The sequence below is a fragment of the Paramisgurnus dabryanus genome, chromosome 19, assembly GCF_030506205.2.
Source record: "Paramisgurnus dabryanus chromosome 19, PD_genome_1.1, whole genome shotgun sequence".
Taxonomy (NCBI): Eukaryota; Metazoa; Chordata; class Actinopteri; order Cypriniformes; family Cobitidae; genus Paramisgurnus; species Paramisgurnus dabryanus.
Window position 1 is genome coordinate 21,895,292 of NC_133355.1, and position 12,138 is coordinate 21,907,429.

At 37.6% G+C, this 12,138-nt stretch overlaps 1 protein-coding gene across 5 annotated transcripts in view; it reads right to left on the reverse strand.

Annotated features, from left to right (window-relative positions):
* rims2b (regulating synaptic membrane exocytosis 2b) overlaps nucleotides 1-12,138 on the reverse strand; it is a 141,014-nt gene that overhangs the window by 99,279 nt on the left and 29,597 nt on the right. For all 5 annotated transcript variants that reach the window (XM_073812725.1, XM_073812727.1, XM_073812726.1 and 2 more), the window contains exon 4: nucleotides 3,259-3,434. In XM_073812725.1, coding sequence (XP_073668826.1) covers nucleotides 3,259-3,434 — 176 coding nt within the window. The remainder of the gene's footprint in view (nucleotides 1-3,258; nucleotides 3,435-12,138) is intronic.

The window sequence follows — 12,138 nt, forward strand, 5'->3', positions numbered from 1 at the left end:
AACATGTTTTGACAAAAAACTTAAAAACTGAGTTATCTCGTTTTGGAACCAACTCTAAAATTACTGTGCGATTAAAATATAAATTGCATGCAGCTGGACCAATGTGTTTGTAAGGCACTTCGAAGGCATCACTGCTTTGACACGTGTAGCCTATTGCAAAACTTTTTTAAGAACAAGGTTCAATAAATGCATGTTTTCAAAGTCACTGAGTAACTGTGATTATAATTTTACCAATAATTGAGCAGCCGTAGTTGCCCAATGCATGTAAAATAAAACAGACAAACAAACAAAAAACAATTACAGGCAAAACTACTTCCATCAACTTCATGTTTTCACTTATTTCTATTGTGGAGATCAGGCAACACGCCCAAATAGTGGCCTATATTGTCATATATCACAATGGAAATTGCGGCCTATTGCATACAGTATGCAAACTGCAACTTGTCCATTGCTCTGTGTTGCTTTCCTAGAGAAATATTTTGCTATACTTCACTGCTATGGGTGAAAAAACAATAAAGCTTCTTAACTTAACACTACAGACAATTCACTATAGCAGCAACTTTGTAAACATACAAGTACAATTACGAATATATCAAAACCATTAATTTGGCCAACAAATAAATGCGATTTGCCCGAACCTGAACGCAATAAGTTGCCTTTATTATACATTTAACCCTTGCCTGAATATGTAGTGTGGAATTATCGTGTTCACTTCTTTTCCCAAAGCAAATAAACAAATATAATGGTGTAAGAATTCAAATACTTTGGATGACACAAATTCGTGTAAATGCTCTTTTGACTCCAAGGCTTAGTTATTGAGTTTGTGACAACTTGCCCCTTAGGATAACTATAGCCCCAGTCTTGCATCCTAGTAGCCTATATTCTGTTGGTAGGCATTTAATTGCTAATGCAATTAATTGTCTTTAAATTTAACATGTAACATGGACAATAGGCCTAGTCTTTACATATTTTCTGATTGCAAAAAAGCACAAAAACAGTCTTTTGCCACATTTTGGGTACGGTTAAATCACATCATAACCATAAACAAGTTGAAAACGCACTGTATTTTCGGACACAAACATGTCTAGATCACTAGATGCCCCTGTGCTCTATATATCCATAGACAGCTCATATCCTATATATGATGATCATTAAGCAGATAGGGATCTCACCTGTCGTACAGCGTCTGTTCGAGCAGCTCCGGGTTCGAGATGTTTTGGTGAGGCTGGGAGCCCCCGTTAAAATGCGATAGAAAAGAGCTACAGAACTGTCGCAATGTCCCAAATTGCATTTTCGCCTGGCTCCCTCCTCCCTAACCAGCCCAGCAGTCTTTCACTTCAAGAAACAACAGCAGCACACCCACGGCTCGCTACATCAGAAGCGCCGCCGCGTCGATCAAGTCCCATATTTTCCCGGAGACGTGATGGACGCGCGCCTCATGCTCGAGCCCGGAGGTGATGCTGCGGCGGCGAGCGGGGGATGGACTCTGTCTGACGGCGTGCCAGAGAGAGAGAAAAACAGCGCTGCATCTTTACCGGCTAAAATATCTGGAGACGCGTCCATGCGCCACCGTCTCGCCTCGAAAAATCAGCAAAACTGGAACGGCATAGACTCTCCCTCATCATTCCTGGCGCGCGGTCGCTGCTTGGTTTATTACGCGAGAGATGCGCAAAAAGGAATTGAGACACGTCGCGCTGTTACGGTGTGCTCTACGGTTGAAGTAGAGAGACGGAGGCTGTGTCTTAAAACCTCCGTTTGTGGGGAGCTTCGAGCGTGCCTGCCATGCAGAATAATGCGCACTAGGTAGGGAGCTCACTAGGTTTTGAGACATAGCCAAAAAGCGCACTGGAGTCCTACATCAGACACTCCAAAACACTCGCGCAGCGCGCTCTAGAGTGCAGGATTGATACATGTGAAGAAACCCCTTATTTCATTTCATACATTTCCTTTGTCGACTTGACCTTCAAAATTGGTCACTTTTGATGAAAGGGATCTTCGAAACCAAGGGAGTCTCTGAACTTTGGGGAATCGAGTCTTCGTTTTGAAATGTGAGTATTTTAATGTTTATTTCAATTGTATGGCTAAAGATCACATTAAAACAAATTCTTTATTTTTTTCTATACTTCATATACAGTTTAACACGATGTTAAAATTAAATTTTTAAATATGGAGAGCTATTTCAGCTCTCACCAAATTATTTCTATTGGAGTAATTCAATGAGTCTTTGGATCTAATATAGCAAGCTGAAATATTATCAGCATAAATTAAATTAAATTTTTACAATTGTCATTTGACAAAACATTTGTAATAATTTTCACGATTGCCACGGCCATCATCATGACATCATATGGGATGGGCACTCGCGCACTCGATCGTCTCGGACACGACAGCAATGACCCATGCTGAAACATTTGTTTTTATTTAAGCTTCAAAACTTGAATTTAATTGAATATTGTAATTGGTTATGGTGCCGTTTTGACTGATAAACTATGATAATAAGTTATGGCAGCAGCATGTGGGACAGCACATCGCGCAATACAGAAGACTGAGGGCGTGCCGTGCACACGGGCACAGACGCATTCAAAAGCAAATACAAACAGACACACGCGAAACTTCATTTAAAGATGCCTTTTAACTTGAACGACCTCTTTAAAATAACGCTACATGTTTCAGACGCTGAAAAAGCGCCGAAAACATATACACAGGCTATACATTTATGCATATGCACCGACCATCCTGCATGTAACCGAAAAGCTAACATTACTAAATGCACTTCCAAGCATTTTTTAAATCATATTAAATGTTTTCATCTTAGTGTTTGGAGCACACAGATTCTGTTCATATGAAAGGGTCTGCTCTCAGCAAGACCACTCTTTTATGACGTTTCCAGAGGAAGATCGAGATTCCCAATACAGTACTTGAGAACTAATGGTGTTGGTGGTTAAAGCTTATAAAAGATGAGCTCTATTCATCTGCTGATTCAAACTGGAGACATGATCATTCAAGTAGTAATTTTTGCTTAGGCAACAATCACTAACTACTGCCAATACTTTAAGCAACCCCCTAACCATACGAAGTATTAAAGTCACAATTAAAACATTCTCAATTTGACACTAGCAACTTAAAACCCTTTCATATCATACATGATATCATACACAATATTAAACAGGCTGTATTGGATTTCAGAAAGCTATACTGTAAATCACATCAAACACATCAGGGTCATTTCGCTTTGAGCATAAATTGAATGTTTCTAACCTGTCTGTCGGGTACCCTGAGCCGTTTCTGAGAGGGTCCTGGTTCGCTCGGACTGGTCCTCCCCTCACTTTGGCCCGGGACCCGGATCTGGACCCTTCAGAACCACTGTAGAACCACGCTCCCGACTTGGTGAGGATTTCTTGTTGTTTCCGGCACAGGTTGCATACCCACATAACCTGTATTGGAAATGATTCACATTAAGAACACCGAAGTAGATGAGTACAGACACAGCACCTTCTACCAATACAGTACATCTGAAAGAAGATTTTCGACAAAAACAGATTAATATAGATTACATTTTATTGATAACTGTTGCACAATGTTCAAACAAAAAAAATCAATGATTAAAATGAAGAGCATCAGCAGTGATGGAGGTAAATAGACAGCGACTTTTGTTGCAGCTCCATCAGCATCATCGCTCCTAAACAAGAGCTGTTTATCAATTCCAAGAACGTAAAGAACAGACTTGCGTTCTTGCTGAGGCGACCTTCAAAGAACAAACTCGGAAGGACGTGAGAACAGAGAACGTATGTTGGTGAGAATTGTGGTTATCCTCCTGTTGGACCTTACCTTCTCATCATATTTTAAAACTAAATTCAACATTGCAACATTGATAAAATTATAAACATACCATTATTTAAATTATTTATCAATGTTGTTTTATTGCATTTTATTGTTGCATTTTGTCATTTTTAAATCCATGAACGAAAATAAAAATATGAAGGCATAAAATGTTGCAAATGCTTAAAGATTATTTGTACTTGGCCAACTTAAAGGCGCTCTAAGCAAATCTGTGAGACGTAACTTTTTGATGATGTTTGAACTGTTTTCAAACAAACGGAGCGTAGCTAACTCCTCCCCCTCCATTCCGTGCTTTCATGAACGTGCCCATCCCCCACCCCCAAATCCTGTCGTGTCATGTCGTTTATTGGCTGGAACACTTTGTTTCATGGTGCTAGGTTTGGCCACTGTGTTTTTATTGCAGTTTGCGAAGCCTGGGCTGTCTACAGAGATCGCGTTTTTTTACAGTTTGATCAGCGGACAGGCAGCAAGCAGATAGTTAGGAGATGTTTGCTGTATGTAACAAAAAATGTTTTATGGTCTAAAATGCGTTAATTCACTTAGAGCACCTTTAAGATACATTTAAATGTAAATTACAACAATACACATGTTTATTGCCTTTATTAAGTTTACAAGCAAATGTCTACATTAACCAGCCTTCTCACCGTAATTTATGAACCTTACCTCAGCAAAAATAATGTAAAATGACAGAAAAAACGGATTTTTGTATTACGGAAAACTTTTGTAATTTATTGTGCCCGTTATTTTACGGTATTTTTCCGGCACCCCAGCTGCCATTATTTTACTGTTTTTTACAGAATTTTTTTTTAGAGAATTTTTTTTACAGTGATATAATATACAAATACCAGACTTAATGTGAATAATAGACACAAAAAGTACATACATAAGACCGAAGAATGCTCATTGGATATACCCAAAATTAATAATATGTTTGACCATCAGACACGACTACATTTTTTTGACACATAAAAAAGTAATTTTTTTAGTAAAATGCTTCATTGTCGTTTACGAGAAATGCATTCTGAGATACTTGCTGTCATAAGTCTTGTCATGTGCACTTGGAATTGAATGCAACTGATGAAGTTTCACAAATCCACAAGTACAGACAAGAACGAATATTGAGAAATGGCCATGGTCCATCTTTGTTTCTACCGTCGCAAGCGGAAATGCGTATGGGAAAATGCGATGCTGATTTTTTTTACCAGAGGAGGGGGTTCTAGTAGACCAATCACAGCACTTGCAGTCCACGTAAAATTGACATGTTGTTATATTTTGGGAGAGGTGAGCGTCAGGCTACACCGAAGGTTACGGTGTAGGGTTTGGACTACGCATAGGCTACCCTGTACACTAGACACATAAGTATAAATGGGACTGTGAAAAAGTGTTGAATTATAGCCACCATGTTAAACATAAGGGTCTGGGATGTTCAAAAAAGACACATAACCACACACTCATACACTTAACCTACACAGTCACACACACACACACATTTAAACCACGCACATGCATACACATTTAAACCACACATGCACACACATTTATTGCATATTTAAGCAACAGTGAGTGCATGCGTAAATCAACCATTAGTTGATGTCAACCATTAAAGCTGGTGCTAGAGGAAAGTGGTCACCTGGCTATGCTCACAGAGAAAGACAGCTTAAAAGAATACAGGAAGAGAGGCAGTAAGGGTAAGAGACAATTCAGATTCAAATGAGTAGAGAGAGAGAGAGCGAGAAAGCAAGAAATATACGTGATGACTATACGACGACGTATGGAGTCTCCAACGTGATTGGGAGCAGTGAAATAATCGCAATGACCCAACACAAATCAGAGTTTAAAAAAAAACTGACTGCGGTAAAACACAAATCGGGTCACGCCCCTTTCGATCGCTGAGGGTGCAAATTGGGCTTAAAGAATTCTGTTAAAAAAATATATATCGCCTGGCAGTGAACTTTGAGCTTTATCATTTTACAGATATTATTTATGCTATTATAGCAACATTACACACTAACAAGAGTTTAAAAAATTTGATCACAAAGAATGTGACCTTTAAAATATGCACGCTTGTGGCATATACAAACAAATCCTTAATATGTTCAATCCCATTGGTTCTCACTTGTCATGTGACTAGTCCCAAATGACGCACTTCATGTGGACTTTCGGTCTTGTGGCCTTAAATTGCGCATGCTCACTTAGTCTACGAGTCCATAGGGTGTCCCATCTGCAACTTTTACGCGCCAAAGTGTGCTCATCAGCGCCCCCTTTGAATCCTTGATGCGGTCTGCTTCGCGCACTCTACCAACCCAGAAGTCCTTGCGAAAGAGCAATCAGACCAATCGGACAACAGAAGGGAGAAGTTCAAACCGATGGGCAACTTCTCTTCCACAAGTCCGGAGTGTGCCATTTGGGACAGGGCCATAGAGGTTCACAATTTTCCATGTCTCGCCATATTTAATTTTATGTGGCTATGAATACGCAATGTCAAAGCTCCAAAAACACATACCTTCATAATTTTGCCTTTCCCTAAATAAGAATGAAAATGCAATCGTTGTCTGACAAATGTATTGTTTCACTTTAGAAGAAATACTGTATATAACCCACTGGAGTCATTTGGATCAGTGGAGAGGCCAGAAATTTTAAACTGAGTGACCTCTGTGAAATATTGGGGACCTCAGTGCCTTCTCTCAAATCACACAATTTTACATTATAGTAGTGGTTAAACGGATTACATAATGGGTTTTTTTAGTCATGGATTGAATAATTTTCAGATCAGCAAAAAAAGGGAATTAATAAGGAAAATAAAATAACAAATAAAAAAATTATAAGCATATGAAAAAAGTTACAATAAAGTATACAGTAGTATTTACAGAAAAATAATCAAATGAATAATAACACTGTCTTTTTTACTCTTAAATATAATATCCTTTTGCTCTATCTTACACCCGGCACAATGCGCAACGCAAGTGTCTTTTGCTAGTTTCCACCCTGCGCAATTATCATTTTCACGTTTAGCGCCACATTGTTTAAATAGCAAATGCATTTGCGCCCCCTTTTGCGCCCATGGGCGTTCTGGTCTGAAAATGAGGTGTGTTCAGGCGCATTGTTGGCGCGTTGCTATTTTGAGGCAACTAAACTACGCCACTGACCAACAAAAACCTGCTCTAAAGTGTAAAGTCAATGGCACAATATGTTTTTTTGTTATTTAAAGAGGGCATTAGTAATATGCGCCTATAAACGGGACAAAAACGCGGGTTTGCTTATCACATACATCAATGCACAGCAGCACAAAAACACTTTTAAATATGAAAGATTAAAGGATTGAAAGTAAAAAATTGTTATTGAGTCTCTTGGACATAAATGAGGACCGATTATGAGACGTTAGAAGGCGCAAAGAACTGCTTCACCTGCAGCCTGGTAAGTAAATAAATGCTTTGCTTTGAACAAATGCTTCTGTTTTTAAATGTTTTTTATGCTACCTCACAGATTTATTGTATATGATGACTCTGTACCTGTGGATATGGCAAGATGAGAAACATTTTAAGTAATGCTTAAAAAAACTCATGGCGCTGTCCGAGTGCTGAAACTTGCTGAGAGCGTCATTATTTTCCACATACTGTCCATTACTGTAGCACCTCGAAGTCCCGCCCTTCTGTAATGAGTGGATTTGTACAAAGCTCATTGTTCTGAGAAAGCGTGGTGTGAACCGATTGGCCAGCTATCTAGTGCGTTGTGATTGTCCGAATACCTCAATTACGTAAACGTAAATGTGACGCCCCGAACAATGAGCTCCCAAAGCAATAATGAAAGCCAGCAGATGATATCGTCTTTACTACCTTATCAATTCAGCCTTGTAACTCCCCCGTGTTTAGAAAGTAATCCTTTCGTAAAATGTGCAGCACACAATCGAACATTTGAGCTGTACTGTTCTGAAACAGTGTTATAAATAAAACCTAACCCTGGTTTCTTAATGTTTACTCTATTGGAAGGCCAAACAAAGTAGTTTGCCTTTTGAAAAAAAAAAAACACACAGCGTCTACTCGACAACAATACTACAGCGTGATTGAAAGTTATACACTCTATCTTACATATACATTAAGCCGGTGTTATGCAAATGTTCAAACCAGTATGACGTCTGGGCTTGTTTGAACGAGCCGTTTTAGGTAGGCGTGGATGAGGTTTCATTTTTTTAAAAGATCTCTGGATTTGAAACCTAAATTTTTGCAACTTAACAGATCTTTTATTTGCACCTTTTAACACCAAATGTGAGCGTCTCTTTCATCAATAAACGGTTTTGACGCATCTGCAGCAGGCACTTATTTTGACAAAACACGTGATGCACATTGTTCACATGACGCAACAAACACATATTTTGAAAACGCAAGCAATACACATGACATTCCGAACACACATATTTTAAATTTGCGCCCCTCGGATGAGCAGTCACGAGCCGCCACTGTTTAACACTCTAAAAATAAAGGGAAAACATGAAATCGGGTCATATGACTCCTTTAATATTTGGAAGGTTCAGAAACACATTTAAGTGACAAACCTTCTATATAAATAGTTATTTATTTCTGGATGGTGCGTATTTGAGTGATTATCATTAAAGCGATTATTATAATTTATGCGTTATTCGGCTTTTCCACAAAAATAGTTTGTGTTTCTCTTGAATGGGTTAGCCATCAATTTGCCACCCTGGCCCTTTTGTAGCCTCGCCACTAATTTGGATTACTTTAAAGATGAAGGTATGCGCTTTTTGGAACTTTAACCTTTTGCCTCCCATACTATATAACAAGATAAAATCATGGCATTTTAATATAAAATTATTTTTCTGCACTCTAAAAAAACAAACGGTGCTATATAGCACCAAAACAATTGCTTTGGATCGTAACGATAGAAGAACCATTTTAGTGCCATATAGCACCGGTGAAGAACCAGTGAAGCACCAGTGAAGCACCAGTGAAGCACCAGTGTAGAACCATATAGGGGCCATATAGCACCACATATGGTTCTACATAGCACTATATGGTTCTACACAGGTGCTTCACTGGTGCTTCACTGGTGCTTCACCGGTGCTATATGGCACTAAAAATGGTTCTTCTATCGTTACGATCCAAAGCAACTGTTTTGGTGCTATATAGCACCGTTTGTTTTTTAGAGTGTGTGTTCAACTGAAATGATAAGAAATTATGAAAAAAATAATTTCTGTAGAGAATTTATCATTTGCTGAGCTATTCTTTTATAAAGAAAGACAAAGAGGAAGAAGTGTAGGAAATATGCAGTTCATAGAGAATGAGAGGAAGACAGTATAACAAAGAGACAGGCAGAAGAGACAGACGAAGATAGATGATTCAAATAAGAGACAGATAGGGAAACAATGCAGGGGAAAGAAAAAAATGAAGAAAAAAAACAGAGAGGGAGACCATAAGAGAGGGAGAGACAGAAGAAGAACGCTAGAGGAAGAAATAAATGAGTTTGTGTGTGATTGGAATGGGCTCAGAATATTGAACAAAGGGCCCATTAGTGACACAGTCACTACACAGAGTCCCAGTAATAAGAAAATATTCCCTGAACTTCTTTCAAATGGAATGTGGGCATTAAAGTGCTTGATGCAAATGTAGTTAATAAGAAATTCTTTACCCTGAACACAACACAATGAAGCCAACAGCTGACACAAAAAGTTAAACCTTCTTATGAATTATCACGAAAATAGACCATCAAGAGTTTAAAAATAAATAGTTAATATTTTCTAAAATAATGTATTTAATAGCATTTTGTTCTTAAAACAGGACATGCTGTCACATTATGGGGTAAGTTGACAGGATGGGAAGCTTCTGTTTATTGACAACAATATGTTATCGTGAAAGGTCAATTCTTTTTATCTGAATTGATATATGTTTTGTTAGGATAGGACAGTATTTGGCCGAGATAGAACTATTTGAAAATCTGGAATCTGACTGAGTATGACTTTTTTGAGAAAATTGCCAATAAAGATGTCCAAATGAAGTCCTTAGCAACACATATGGGTGATTCTCGCAAAATTAGACTTATGAGGTGTCATGAAACATTTTGATAAAAAAGTAAATGCAAAGTAAGAGTATCAAAATAAGAAGCATACAGTTACAAACATCTCTTCATGTACTCTTCCTCACATGATTTAATGACATCATTCAAACCAATTTTGTTGTTTTTTCCACATTTAATGGGACAATGTTCATTACCGCAATGTGTCCATGACTGGATTTGGGTTCTTTGACATGGAAATATTTATAATTATAAAAGCTTCAGTGCATGTTATACTATAAACATTTACAGTAAAGAAACATGTGCTATTTGGTGATCATTGGTAAATGTAGAGACAATAATAAGGAATATAAATGTGTACAAGACCAACTTTCTCATCCTCCGCAACAATTTTCAATCATTGTTTAAGCCCTCAAGAAACTAACATTTAAAAAAAAAGAAATTGTTGGAAGGGACATAATTGATTTTGACACTCAAGATGGCTACCAGGTAAGCAGTTCTTATTTTTTCTCTCCAGATAAAAGTTGAAATTTTGTTTGTCATAGTAACTAGACAACTTTTTAGTTCCTCTAAAAATAATGCTTATAGTAAGTATAGACCTTAATCTTTAGCAAAAATATTGGCTTCAAGGGCTTTTAAAAAATTCTGATGCTGGACACCTTCTAAATCTGGATTTCGTGACAATCACCCATTTTACTAATGATAAATACTATATATATATATATATATATATATATATATATATATATATATATATATATATATATATATATATATATATATTTACAATAGGAAATGTACATTACATTTACGTCTTGAACTCATATCCTAATGATCTTTGGCATCAAAAATGAGAGTTAATACAAATACATTTAAAAAAGATGAATAAATGCTATTGTTAGTATTGTTAGTTTATATTAGCCTACCTAAACAATTATGAAAAACAAAACAGGTACAATGGAGAATGTAACATACAAACATCAAATTCATGGCCAACATATGTAATAAAACTATTGTATAAAATTACAACACACAAACACCTGAAAACTTGCCACATCCTGACATCTATAACCACAAGGAAATAAAACATTTTGTCCCATCCTTTATGAAAATTAATGCTACTGTTTATCAACTAACAGTAGTGTTTGTCTGCTTTTCAGATGCCTTGAGAACACAAATAATATTTAATATTACATCTATTGAAACTATCTAGCTAGCAGGATGTATCAACACATCAAACATTAGAGTCTTAAAGCATAAACAGATTCGTTTCCTACCCATGTTGTTGTTGTTGTTGTGTGTCATTTTGTGTCCGTCGAGATAAGATGAAGGACAACATAGGAGAGATAATGGATGTAATGGATGTCGAACAGCACAGACGGTGTGATAAGTTATTCCGTCACAACATGATAGATCGGCTCGATTCTGAGAGCTGCTGGCTATTCTCTGAATGTCTGAGTTGTGAAACTGATCAGCGTTTAAGAGCCTGAATGGCCGATGAAGGCAGCCCAGTGCTTATCTCTTTACATTATTTACGGATCACGCCGCTATCAAGCGACTAAGCCGGAGTTCAGCTCATTACAAATGCATGTCATCTCATAGTGAGCGAGAACGCAAGAACAACTTGGAAAACATGAAGTTATCTCACTTATAGCAGAACTTTTTCTGGAAAGTTGGACTGAAAGATGCTCGGATTTGCAACAAAAATGCTGTTTTCACTGTTTTAAACAATAAACCATAATGATGCCATTGATAAACTTGCTTTTATCCCAATATTAAACTGGACAACAAAATCCAATCCAGTCTGTTTGTATTGGCTGGGACAGAACCAGGATGAATTAAACAGGGTAAAGGGTATCAAGAGGAAAACACTATAAATAAAATAAAATGAATGTTGATGTACAATTCACCACCAATTTTATGGAGCGCAATTTACTACACAAAGCCGTAATTCACTGGCAATCGGGGCAATTTTGCATTAATTATCATGGACGTATCACCTGCGATATGTATGCGAAATGGCCCAGCTTGTCAATGAACTTCAGCTTTGTGTAGTAAATGCTGCTCCATCTCCCTGCTGAAAAAAACAGCATACCAGCAAGACCAGCATATGTTGTGTTTTGGTGCTGGTTTGCTAGTGAACACCAGCTAAACCAGCATCAGCACCAGCATTAGCACCAGCTAAACCAGCAACAAACCAGCATTAGCACCAGCTAAACCAGCATTAGCACCAGCATCCCATGCTGGTCATACCAGCATATGTTGTGTTTTGGT